The sequence below is a fragment of the Aegilops tauschii genome, chromosome 6 (genome assembly GCF_002575655.3).
Source record: "Aegilops tauschii subsp. strangulata cultivar AL8/78 chromosome 6, Aet v6.0, whole genome shotgun sequence".
Lineage (NCBI taxonomy): Eukaryota > Viridiplantae > Streptophyta > Magnoliopsida > Poales > Poaceae > Aegilops > Aegilops tauschii.
The window spans coordinates 354098674-354112354 of NC_053040.3; the positions used below are offsets into that span (position 1 = coordinate 354098674).

Below are 13681 nucleotides of genomic sequence, written 5' to 3' on the forward strand. Positions count from 1 at the left end.
ATCATCCGTCCAAATCACGAGATTAAGACGGTGACCGAGAAACGCGACCTAGTGGATTTACCGGTGGCGCGCCGCGCTTGGCCCTCCGGGGGGAGATACGACCGGTGACGGAGCCGAAAGCAGAGGTCACATGCTAAGCATGCATGTACAATGCTTTGTATACATGGTGCCAATCTTTTTCCACGGGGTCGACCGATCCTTAAACATGGCCGGCAGGCACGACCCGAGATTGGCACGAGTGAGACCCAACGCAGCGATGGCAACACCCGCTCCGGTTCACATTGGGCGTGTACGGTGTACCGTACATTTTCTCCTGCCTGGATACGGTGTACTGCCGTACATTGTCTCGTCACGCCTTACTTTACACCTAAAATACCGTACTGTGGTATACTCTACAGGAGTACACGATCTTTTCTTCTCGTCTCTTTCACCTTGGTCGACACTCGACAAGTTAATTCACTACCAAAAAATGCTGACGCGCTCCCACTTCCGCGCCGCAAATCCCGGACGTGACAGTCGAGGCCTCCCCTGCGCACCCAAATCTTCGATTAGCGGTAGTAAATCAGTTTGTTTAATCTCTTTCCCAACCAACAACGTGCCACGTACCGGTGCTCGGCGTGATGCGGTGTGCGCTGTCTCATGACAGGCGCCGGCCGCTGCCTACAAGTATCGCGGACCGGCACGAGGCCCAAGGCAGAGCGGCGAAAAGTTTCGCCAAGTGTTGTCAGCTTTGCGCCGCTCCACGTTGTTCCCGAACCCTCTCCGTCGCCCTCCCTCGTTAATATCACTCCGTCCGGGGCCCTAGACTTGCAACGCTCGGCCTGAGCGATTGATTTTCGCCGGGTTATCGCGGAAACGGTGAAAGGTGGGAGGGAGCGAGCCGCTCGTGTGCGTCTGGGGGCGTCTGTGGTGTGTGTTGGTCGGCGGCGATGGACCAGGTGCAGCGGAAGAGCAGCCTGAGGTCCTACGGCTCGGCCAAGTCGCTGTCGGGGTCGGACGAGCAGCCCGGCCTCGGCGACCGGCGGGAGGTCGTGCTCAAGATCGACGGCAACGGGAACGGCCCCGCGCCCTTCTCCGTTCCCGTCGGCGGGGCGGCGGGTAATGCCGGCTCCAACTCCGACGCCAAGCCGACGGCGAGCAGGACGTTGCTCACCGCCGCCAGCTCGCCGTCCAAGGGCTGGGACGACGGGAGCTACGACTTCTGGAAGAACGAGGGCGGCGGGAAAGGGGGAGGCCCCGCGCCCCGCGTCGAGGACTTCAGCTTCAAGAACCGGCCGGCGCAGCCGCCGACATCACCGCAGGCATCGTCCCCTTCGTTCTCACCGAAGCAGCAGGCGAGCGCCCCGGTGGAGGTCGCCGAGGACCCGCCCACGCGCCTCATCGGGAACTTCCTCCGGAAGCAGAAGGCGGCCGGGGCCGAGCTGTCGCTCGACCTCGACCTGGAGATGGACGACATCGGGAGGTCGTCACACCCGTCCTTATCCAACTCCCGAGAGCGGGAGACGCCGCGTGTCTCCTTCAAGAACCGCCAGTCGTCCTCGTCCTCTTCATCCGACTCCGACACCGCCGGCGGCCGTAGGCGCGCCGGCGACGACGGAATACGCAACACCTCCACTTCCACTCCAGCGGGGAAGGGCCCACTAATGCGAGCCAAGACGCGCTCCCGGCTCATGGACCCGCCACCGCAGTCACCCATGGCCCCCCCTGCCGTCGACGAGGAGCGCAAGTCCTTTGCCCGACCTCCCAAGTCCGGCCAGTTTCCTTCGGGACGTATGACCGGAAAATCCGGCCAGTCTCCTTCAGGGCGCAAGTCGGGGGCCATCGGCAAGTCGGGCCCCATGGAGGAGGAGGAGGACGACCCGTTCATAGACGACGACATCCCTGACGACTTCAAGCGCGGGAAGCTGGACGCCCTCACCATACTGCAGTGGGTCGGCCTGGTGCTCATCATCGGGGCATTGGTGTGCAGCCTCACGATAAAGCCCTTGTCCCGGAAGAAGGTCTGGGAGCTGCACCTCTGGAAGTGGGAGCTCCTCGTGTTCGTGCTCATCTGCGGCCGCCTCGTCTCCGGCTGGGTCATCCGGATCGTGGTGTTCTTCGTGGAACGCAACTTCGTGCTGCGGAAGCGCGTGCTCTACTTTGTGTACGGCGTGCGCGGCGCCGTGCAGAACACGCTCTGGCTCGGCCTGGTTCTCGCCTCGTGGCACTTCTTGTTTGACGAGAACGTCCAGACCAACACGGCGGTGCTGCCCTACGTGACCAAGGTGCTCTTCTGCTTCCTCGTCGCCACGCTCATCCGCCTCGTCAAGACGCTGCTGCTCAAGGTGCTGGCCTCGTCCTTCCATGTCTCCACATACTTTGATCGGATTCAAGAGGCATTGTTCAACCAGTATGTCATCGAGACACTCTCTGGGCCGCCGCTAGTTGACGAAGACTACGTGCTTGCTGAGGTGCGCGAGCTGCAACGGGCAGGCGCAACCATCCCGAAAGAGCTACGTGCCGCCTTGCCAGCCAAGAATCTTTCGGGCCAAAAAAGCATCCGGATCTCGGGTTTAATCTCTAAGGGAGACCAATCAAGCAGGCAGCTGTCAAAGGAGAAGAAACAGCGTGAGATTGATGAAGGGATCACCATTGACAAGCTCCACAGGCTCAATCAGAAAAACGTCTCGGCATGGAACATGAAGAGGCTGATGAAGATTGTTCGTTTTGGGACGCTCACCACAATGGATGAGCAGATTCAGCAGGCAACGGGAGAGGGGGATGAGTCAGCGACACAGATTCGCAGTGAATATGAGGCGCAGCTGGCCGCCAAGAAGATCTTTCATAATGTGGCAAAGCCTGGATCCAAGTAAGCATTTCTTTTGTCTTAGATACGCATCCGTATCTTTTAGTTTGCAAGTTGCATTATTTTAGATAGACAACACCTTTCATGTAGGAATTTTCTCAAAAAAAAACCTGTAATATAATATTTCTGTTATTTTAGTAAACAGCATGCTAATTGTTGGACTTAGAGTGCCACTGTTGTGTTCGCTGTTAATCACAAAAGCGGACATATTGCAGAACTTTACAAGAATACTTGCCCTATGCCCTCACTTCAATATTTCAAATGCTGTAGTTCTAAGAATAGTGGCAATTTACTTATTCAGATTCTTGACCATAAATGTATGAATAATGCAGGTACATATACTTGGCAGACTTGATGCGCTTCATGAGGCAGGAGGAAGCCATCAAAGCTATGCATCTTTTTGAAGGAGCACAGGAGCACTGCAGGGTCAGCAAGAGGTCTCTGAAGAACTGGGTGGTAATGATCTTATTACCCTACTATCTAAGTTGCATAGAGTTATCATTGATTTCTGCCGTCAAGATACCTTTTCTAACATGGTCATATGGTTTCTTCTGTAGGTGAATGCATTTAGAGAGCGCAAAGCTCTTGCCCTAACACTTAATGACACAAAAACTGCAGTTAACAAGCTCAACCAGATGTGCAATGTTGTTGTTGGCCTCATAGTGTCTGCTCTCTGGCTTCTTATTCTGGGCATAGCCACAACACATTTCTTTGTCTTCATCAGTTCACAGCTTCTTGTGGCAGTTTTTGTGTTCGGGAATACTATGAAGACCATTTTTGAGGCAATTATTTTCTTATTCGTGATGCATCCTTTCGATGTCGGTGACCGCTGTGAGATTGAAGAAGTTCAGGTAATGAAAATAGCTTCTCGGTGCTCCTTGTTTGTTTAATAGGATAATACCTTGCATTCTTGGACTGACGTTTTAAGCACTTGAATTTCAGGTTGTTGTGGAGGAAATGAATATCATGACAACAGTCTTCCTACGTTATGATAACCTGAAGATCTATTATCCGAACAGTGTGCTGGCCACCAAGCCGATTTTTAATTTCTACAGGAGTCCTGATATGGGAGAAGGAATTGACTTCTCTATTCATGTTGCCACGCCGGTGGAAAAACTGGCTCTCATGAAGGAAAGAATACTACGGTGCGTATCGGTGCTTCTGCTATCTCAGTTTCATATTGACAATATAGGTGTAAACATAACGTTGGGAACTTTCCTCTGTTACTTGTCGAATTCAGTAGGCAGGCATGTATGGTCAGTGTGGGAACATACGCATATGAAGTTTGTAGTGCCATTTGCTGCTGATATTACCACATCAAACTAATAGTTTATTTTTTTTACTTGTGGCCCAGTTACATTGACGGTAAGAAGGAACATTGGTACCCGGGTGCGATGGTGGTCCTCCGAGATGTAGATGACACCAACAAGCTGAAGGTATCCATATGGCTCCGGCACACGCTCAACTTCCAGGACATGGGGATGAGGTTCGTGAGGAGGGAACTGGTGCTCCAGGAGATGATCAGAGTGCTCAAGGACCTCGACATCGAGTACCGGATGTTGCCGCTCGACGTGAACGTGCGGAACGTGCCCCCTCTTCAGTCCACAAGGATGCCGACGACATGGAACTATGCCTGAAGCGGCGAACGCGAGGGCTAGAAGATACAGCAGCTACCTGCAGGAGCCTGGCAGCAGCAACTATAGCGGATAGCCATTAGCTGTTAGTTAGTGTGCCTGCTGTGATGAGTGTGTTGTGTAGTATAACAAGCTTTCGTGCACTTGATGATAGGCAATACAGATAGTGGCCATTGGAAATGTTGAAAGCGGCCTGACGTTGCCGCTGCAACTTTTGTTGAAAGCACGCTGCTTGGCCCAGCTCTGAATATCTTCTGGTGATGGAACGAGACGGCAGCTTCAGCCGTCTCCTCCACGCACGGTAGGCCAGCGTCGAGTGGAAACACGACGCCGTTTCGCCTCTTACCCGGCAATTCTGACGCCGACTGCTCATGGCGAACGGTGCGAGCGGGACGGAGGGGGAAGGAAGGGCGCAATCACGCTGCTGTGGTGTGAAGTCGAATTCGTGGGCGTTGCGGTGGGTCGTCTTCTGAAGCATCTTACGCAAAGGCGCGCCTCGGTCTGGTGGTGCCCACGAAGCACCGCCGCCTGATTCTTAGTTGGAGTCGTAATCGTGCGAGCCATGGTGGCTGCCATCCGGTCCCATGGAGGCTGCCGATGCCCGTGTTGTAAGAGCGACTGGTCTGGTGGTGTTCGAGCAGGGGATGTGGGTTTCAGACCGGAGCTTGAGAGGCATTGAGAGGCTAGAAGAGGAGGGGCTCATTGATGCTGAGCTTTGCTGTCGTAGGGCCTCTCTGCTAGCTGAACTCAATGAAATCCGCACGAACGAAGAGTGAACTCAATAAAATCCTCATGAACGAAGAGTTGTTTTGGCTCCAACAATCTAGTGAACGCTGGTTGCTTAAAGGGAATTAGAATACAGCCTATTATCATTCCATAGTGAACGCTGGTTGACCGGAGCTCTGAGCTGAAGATTAATGGCAGGAAATACACCTGGGGCAATAACCAAGACTCTTTGGTTATGGCCACTATAGATAGGGTTTTCATGTCCACTAATTGGGCAACATCTTTTCCTAATGTTCAGCTCAGAGCTCTTCCTAGGGTTGGAAGTGATCATACCCCTCTGGTATTGAACACTTGTGCTTTCTCCCCCCCTAAAGAGAAAGCTTTTAGATTTGAGGAATGGTTTCTTGAAGTAGATGGCTTTAGGGAAGTAGTTCATAAAGCCTGGAGCACTAAATGTTGCTTTACCAAAGCTATTGATATTTGGCAGTTTAATATTAGAAATACCAGGAAAGCTATTAAAGGCTGGTGTGCTAATTTTGAGGCGGAGCAAAAAAGGCAGAAACATGCCTTGGTGGCTGAATATAACTGCCTTGATATTATTGCTGAGTCTCAACCTCTCTCACCTAGCTCTAAGCTGAGGATTAAAAACATTGCAAGTGAGCTGAATGATATCTGGAAAAGAGAAGAGATAAAAGCTAGACAGAGGTCCAGGGAGAGGGAGATCCTGGAAGGTGATCTCAACACTGGCTACTTTAAAGCTGTGGCAAGCCTAAAAAGGAGGAAGAAACAGATCCTGATGCTGGAAAATGATGAAGGTATTGTCACTGACCCAGAAGGTATTATGAATACTGCTGTTGATTACTATAAAAGCTATTTGGCTTTGTAGATAAAATAGATATCACTCTGAAAGATGACTTTTGGAGTGAGGATGAATTAGTCTCCGAAGCTCATAACAATATTTTAGACACTGCTTTTACTGAGAAGGAAATTAAGGCCGCTGTTTTCAGCTCATATGCTGAAGGAGCACCTGGCCCAGATGGGTTCCCTTTCTTATTTTATCAGCAATTCTGGGACCTTATTAAAGGCAACCTATTTGCTTTATTCCAGGATTGGGAGAAAGGGGAATTAGACTTGTATAGGCTTAATTTCTCCCTCCTAACCCTGGTTCCTAAAGAGGCTGAGGCAGTTAGAATGGAGAAATTTAGGCCTCTTGCCATGATTAATTTTAGTTTTAAAATCTTTGCAAAGTGTGCCACAACCAAATTTGGCCCCATTTGCAATGATCTAATAGCTCCTAACCAGACAGCCTTTATTAAAGGGCGTTTCATTGCTGAAAGTATTATTGCTGCACATGAAATTATCCATTCTGTGCACTCTAGCAAGCAGTCTGGCTTCGTTTTTAAGCTAGACTATGAGAAAGCTTATGACATGATTAATAGAGAATTCCTTATGGATATGATGAAGAGGAGGGGTTTTAGCCATAAGTGGATGGATAAAGTGGAATCCCTTATTTTCAAAGGCTCTGTTGGTGTCAGGGTGAATGACAGCAACAGTGAGTTCTTTGTCCCTGGTAAACGTGCCAGACAAGGAGATCCCTTTTCCCCTCTCCTTTTCAATCTAGTTGCTGATGTCTTTACTAGGATTTTAATTAAAGCCTCTACCAATAACAAAGTTGAAGGCCTTTTCCCTGTCACAAATCCTGCGGGCATCATTAGCATGCAATATGCAGACGACACTTTGCTCTTTTTGGGCAAAAACCTTTCTTTTGCTAAAAACCTTAAGTGGTTACTGTCATGTTTTGAACAGTTATCAGGGATGAGGATCAATTTTCACAAGTGTGATCTAGTCCCTATTAACATTGACCGTGGGGAAGCAAATTTATTTGCTCAGGTCCTGGGGTGTAAGCTTGGAGATTTTCCTATCAAATATTTAGGAGCCCCTCTTCACTATAATAAGCTTAGGAAAGAGGATTTACAACCCACTGTAGATAAAATTATTAAGAAAGGAGTCGGCTGGAGAGGGAGATTACTTTCCTCTGGTAAACGACTTACCCTTGTCCAGTCTTGTCTTTCTAGAATCCCCTGCTATCTTATGGGAATTATTGAATTCCCTAAGTGGGCTACTAACATGATCAACTCTCAACTTGCTCACTGCTTTTGGGATGATTATGAAGGCCATCATAAATACCACCTAGCTGCTTGGGGTAATATTGCCTTGAAAAAACAGTATGGTGGTTTGGGTATCCCTGACATTGCTGGTATGAATCTCAGCCTGCTAGCTTCGTGGGCTAAGAGATATTTCAACGATGATGGTAAAATTTGGAAACAAATCATTGACGCCAAATATAAAACTTGCAAACCTAACATTTTTGCTTGCCCTGATATTGGAGCTTCCCCCTTTGGAAAGGCATTCTTTGGGCTATTAAAGCTGCAAAAATTGGCTTTTCCTGGAAGGTGGGTAATGGCAAGAGTGTTAGGTTTTGGGAAGATAGGTGGACTGGCAATGCTACACTTGCAACTAGTTGTTGGGAGTTGTATAATATTGCCAATACTACCAATGTCTCCATCAGTGAGGTGTGGGATGGCGTGACTCTGAAAATTAACTTTAGGAGATGTTTTTCGCCGGACATGCTTACTGCTTGGAATGAGCTTTTTTGTGTAGTCAAGAATCTGAGCTTAAATGATTGTGAGGACACTATTATTTGGGATCTGGAGCCTAAGGGTATATACACTGTTAAATCTTATTATAATTTTGTGAATTTTAGAGGAGTGGTTCCAGACAACATTATGTTGATCTGGAAAGCTAATGTTCCTCAGAGGATCCAGATCTTTCTCTGGTTGCTTGTGAGGAACAAGCTACTCACCAGAGACAATCTTCTGAAGAGGCAGCATGTAGCTGATCCTACCTGCCTATTCTGTAATGAAGCAGAATCGGTTAATCATCTTTTTTTTGATTGCGTTGTTGCGAGAGAACTCTGGAGAGAGATCTTTAGCCCCATGGGATGCAACGTTGAGCTTAACTCGCATGGGCTCCTTGAGTGGTGGGCTAGAAATGACAACAAAACTGCAGATATTATGCTTCATGCAGCTGCATTTTGGGCTCTCTGGATGTATCGCAATGATATTTACTTTAATGTTGTGCCTTGGCTTGGTATGCAGGTTATGTGGCAAAAGATAGCTTCCTTTTTAACATTGTGGGAGATCAAATGTGCGGATACAGTCCAGAGGAGATGTCGTCTCCTGGTACAAAAGATGGAGCATTTGGCGCGAGCACCGCCTCTTCTCCTTTGGCCAGACCCTGGCTAGGACTGAACCAGTGCGGTGGAAGGACTCCTTGCTTCGGGGGTGGCTTTTCGCTCTGATATTATCATCGCATCGCTAATGGTAGGAAGCGTAAAAACATGATCCATTCTTTTTCTGATGGTGAGGTGATGATTGAGGGCACCGAAAACCTTCTGAATTATGCTACCTCCTATTACAAGGACCTCTTTGGGCCCGCCCCTGGAAACCTTTTCCACACTTCCCCTGAAACAAGGAGACAACATGAGAAACTTAATGATGATGATAATGAGTTTCTAACTCGGCCCTATTCCGAGGAAGATGTAAAAGTGGCTCTGTTTGGGATGGATAGTAATAGAGCTCCTGGGCTGATAATATACCCATGGAGTTTTACAAAAGTTGTAGGGATTTCGTCAATACCGATATCATGTGCCTCTTCAAGGCTTTCCACGCGGATACTCTGGATGTAGCGCGTCTGAATTTTGGTTTGATCACCTTGATCACGAAGCTGCCAGGAGCAAAGAAAATTCCAACAATTCCGTCCTATCTGCCTTCTTCGCTGCCCATATAAGCTGATTACCAAAACTCTTGACAATCGGGTAGCTATCTATTCTGATAAGATGATTAGTTGTCACCAGAATGCTTTTATAAAAAATAAAAATATTATGGATGGGATCCTGACCTTGCACGAGATCCTTCACCACACTCATGTTAAGAAGAAAGTGGGCATAGTTATTAAGCTTGATTTTGAAAAGGCTTACGATAAGATCAATTGGGACTTTTTTTTGCCATGATGCTACAAGTTGAGGGGCTCTAATGATACCTGGTGCGAATGGATTCGTAAAATTCTTTACAATTGTATGAGATGAGCCCTTACTTTCAGAGCCACAAGGGGATCCGTCAAGGAGATCGTCTGTCCCCTTTTCTATTTAATCTTGCTGTTGAAAGTTTGTCTAAAATGATTTTTAGCCCCAGAAAGAGAAGTTGCTACAGGATTAACTCCTGATCTGATTAGCGGTGGTGTGGTTGTTCTGCAATATGCAGACGACACCGTCCTTTGCTTTGAGCATGACCCTTTGGTGGTTGTTAACCTAAAACTGTTGTTATATCTGTTCGAGCTTATGTTAGGATTGAAGGTCCACTACCTAAAAAGTGAAACCTTTTGTGTGGGGGTGATGATAATGTGTTGGACTTCTAGGCTAATTTGGTTAAATGTCAGGTAGGCCATTTCCCCATGAAATACTTGGGGGGGGGGGGGTCCAATGGCTTTTCTACTTTGAGATGCTTGGACTAGATTTTTGTGGATTAAAAGTTTCTGAAGCGTTGCAAATCTTGCATCGGGAATGTAGCCTCCTCGGGGGGCTCACTCCCATGAATTCCTCCTTGTCTAGTATAGTTTACTATTACATGGCCATGTTCCTCCTTCCTAAGACTTTCAATGAGAAACTTGACAAACATAGACGTCATTTTTGTGACGAGTTTGGGAGGTCGAAAAAGATACCAACTGGTTCGCTGGGATCATGTGCGTCGATCGAAAACAAAAGGTGGGCTTGGAATGAAAGACCTTCGTAAGAAAAATATTAGCTTGTTGGTCAAGTGGTGGTGGAAACTTGACACTCAACAAGGGCTCTGGCGGGGTGCGATCAAAGCAAAGTATCTCAAGAGGGATACCGTTGCCACGGTTAAAAGGAAATTTAACGGCTCCCCTATATGGAAAGCTGTCAATTGAGATATGGGGCCGTGGCCCATGTCTGTGTGGTTTCCGTGAATAGATTGCCCCCTTTATACACCCAGTTCCCTCAGTTGTTTAGTGTTTGTAATTACCCTGGCATGACTGTGGATAAGTGGAGAGATGTGGATGTGCTTAATCTATTTCGTAGACGACTACACCCGCCTCTCAATGAGATGTGGTGTAAGATGAATGTTGTTGTTGCGAGTATTCAACTTACGCTCCTGGCTCTAAACATAGATTCGCTACCAAGTCTACCAAGTCTATGTATGAGCAACTTGAAAAACATAGATTCACTTTTGGCCTGGCTGCGATCTACTGGGCTATCTGGAATTGCTGAAATCGTGCCACCATTGAGTTCACATTGCCTAAAACCCCTTTTGAAATTGTGTTCTCTGCTTGTGTTTTCTTGAACTACTAGGCATGGCTAATGAAGGGTGCAGATCGTGAAGCTCTGGAGCGTGGCATGATGATGTTGAGGGAGAATGCTAGCAACAAGATGCGGATGTGAGCTACGGCCACGGACGATTCTATAGGAAGCTAGGAGCTTCATCTCCTTCCACTCCTGACCTTGGTTGGTTGCCTAGTGTTGTCTTATTATGTCTTTTGACGTTTGTTCCCTGCTCCTACATGAACGTTGCATTGCTTGCCTGTTGAGCCTGTCCTGATACGTGATACTTTTGTGGTTGCGATGTCGTCGGGTTTTCGCCCCATAGCAAGTGTCTCGTAGGCGAGTTCCTGTAGTGGGTCCCCCCTTTCCCGTCCTCTTAAACTCTGGATCTGGACTTTGCATTTATGTTATTCAGTTAATGGAAAGGGGTTATTCCCGATTCAAAAAAATATATCTTTCTACTTTCCTATAACTTAATAACTTACACTATTTCTATGAAGTAAACTCCCTAGAATTTGAGGGTTTAAATTTATGTGCACCCCCCACCCTCCAAAAAAATTCCTATGCAAATTCATATATTTTTGCATAAAGGTATTTCAGATATATTTCCACATTGGCATAGGAAATGAGAAAATGAAAGAAAAAAAAACCCTTTTACCCACCTCGCGTGCAACCGTGCATCGGAAAAGGGACGCGGGGGAGGTGGAGAGGTGCCACGACCTGGTTCCGCCGTGGCTTGGCTCGGGAGGCGACAATGGTCGGCACAACACAGGCCGAATGGATGTGGGACAAATATTTGAAAGCTCGTCTGGATTAGCGGGGGACGTTTTCTTACAAAAAGTCCTTTTCTTTTATTTTGAATATAATTCGATGAAGATGTGTTGGAGGAGGCTTAGGAGGCACCGAGGCAGCGAAGGTCGGGTGCGGCGGCCAATAGCTCTTCCGGCACAGTGACATGGCCGTATTGCAACTTGGAAAGGGTGGGGATGTGAGCGTCGGAGTGACATGGCCGGAGAGGTTGCCGGCTTCAGCGATGGCGGGAGGCGGTGATTGCGAAAGGAAACTTCCTCCATGCTGAGGGGGCAAATTCTAATCAAATATAGGCAGAATTTACTACTCCCTGAACTTAACCCCTAAAATTTGAGTGAGCTATACAATTTAGGAGAAGGAATATATAGTGTTAACTCCCTAGACAAGAATCAAGAAATTGATTTTTTTAGGGGAAGACCTAGAGACCCTCTTATAGTCGCGTGCTTTCTCATTTTTAATGTCTGGCAAAATTTATGAATATTTATAATTGTCAGGTAACAAAGCATTGTGATGGCCTAGAGTACTGAAATGTTTTACCACCATGTGATGTTTCACACAATTTCAAACGACGAAGCACAACAGGTAAACTTTCTTACAAACGAACCGAGCAGTAGGAACAATTCGAAAGCTCCGAACATGGTGTAAACTTGGGTCAGCTTCACTCCCGTGCATTAGGAACTCAAAAATATTACTAGCATTTTATCAAATAAGTTTATCATTTGATACCATGTTATGAACTTGCTACGTTTTGGACAGAAACAGCAACCACGCATCTAATGTTCTGAACACATATGTTACAGATTTAGAGTTTCAGATCACAGAATTTCAGCACCACATAACTCTACATGTCACCTGTGCCAATGCTTAAAGCTTCGCGGTGGCTGCATCCTGGAGCTCAAAGCCCCTCTCCACGGCGTAGTCCACGAAGCTGTACAGAGGCAGCACCCGGTCGCCATACTTATCACCGAACCTGTCCGCCTCCGTCTTGGCCTGCGCCTTGAGCTCCTCGACGATGCCCAGCGCACGGTCCATGCCCAGAGAGCGCAGGACGCTGGCGTTGCTCCTCATCTTGCCGTTTCCCGACGCGCTCCGCATGTCGTCCACGAGCTCGTACAGGACGCCAATGGTGCGGCCGTATCGCCGCAACGCGGCCTCCTCGTCGGGGCCCGCACCGCCTAGCATAGCCCCGCACGCGGCTGAGCACTCCGCCATCTCGCCGAACTTCTTGGTCAGGACCTGCATGACCTCGGCTTCACCGAGGGCGCTGGCACCGGCGAGATCGAGGAACTGGCCGGCGGCCATGCCGGTGGATCCCACGGTGCGCGCGAGTTCTGCGAGAACGCGGAGGAGGACGGCGTGCGACACGGGGTCGGGGGAGGGGGTGCGGGAGATGACGTGGGTGTAGGCGAGCGGGAAGAGCGCGTCTCCTGCGAGGACGGCCATGTCCGTGCCGTACGCCGCGTGGGTGGACGGGCGACCTCGGCGGGTGGGCGCGGCGTCAAAGCACGGCAAGTCGTCGTGCACGAGGGACGCCGCGTGGAGCATCTCCAGCGCGGCGGCGGTGGGGAGCGCCGCGGCGCGCGGCGCGCCGAGGAGCTCGCAGGCGGCGACGCAGAGAACCGGGGGCGCGCGCTTGGCGGCGCCCTCCTTTCCGGCGCCCGGGAGGACGGCGTGGCGCATGGCGTTGTGGATGCTCTCCGGCGGGCGGATGGGCATCGCGGCATCGAGCTCGCCCTCGACCTCCGAGATCAGCGAGGTCCAGTAGCGGCGCAGGTCAAAAGATGGGGAGGCGGTGGCGGCGGCGGCGGGAGAGGCCCGGATAGGGAGGAAGCGGCTTGATTTGGAGGTGGATGGCGGCCTCGGGATGGGGAGGGGGAGGGAGACGAAGAGGGATGAGAGAGCCATGGCGACGGAGAGGCGCAGATTTGGGTTCGGATGTGGTTTCTTGGGTTCGTGGGTGTGACCCGGCTAGGTGACGCTGTTCTGCACTTCCGTTGTGCCACTAATCCGGTATATGATCGTGGGATGCCTATTATCAGATCACGAGTTCTCGAAAAGAAAAAAAACTGATGTCGTCAACTCGTCACGTGAGAATCAGTCTCAAGACCAACATTGGTAAAGCCTCATCGATGTCATAGCCAAGCTTTTAAATCTAGGCCGGTACGACCGATATATAGGCTGATATATCACTTTTGGGGCTCCACCGACATAAACATAATATATCATTTTTCAATATATCATTCGATATGGGCCGAAATATCAACCGAT

General features: G+C 49.2%; 2 protein-coding genes across 2 annotated transcripts; one reads left to right on the forward strand and one right to left on the reverse strand.

Moving 5' to 3' along the window:
- The first annotated feature begins 424 nt into the window (after positions 1-424).
- LOC109770605 (mechanosensitive ion channel protein 6) lies at positions 425-4702 on the forward strand. Its single transcript, XM_020329320.4, has 5 exons — positions 425-2848; positions 3178-3301; positions 3403-3696; positions 3788-3990; positions 4200-4702. Exons 1-5 carry the CDS (start codon positions 930-932, stop codon positions 4480-4482), a joined length of 2823 nt encoding a protein of 940 aa, XP_020184909.1. The 5' UTR covers positions 425-929; the 3' UTR covers positions 4483-4702.
- A 7382-nt stretch (positions 4703-12084) lies between these two features.
- Positions 12085-13425, reverse strand: LOC109770604 (heterodimeric geranylgeranyl pyrophosphate synthase small subunit, chloroplastic). Its single transcript, XM_020329319.3, has one exon. It carries the CDS (start codon positions 13316-13318, stop codon positions 12278-12280), a length of 1041 nt encoding a protein of 346 aa, XP_020184908.1. The 5' UTR covers positions 13319-13425; the 3' UTR covers positions 12085-12277.
- Positions 13426-13681: the final 256 nt, after the last annotated feature.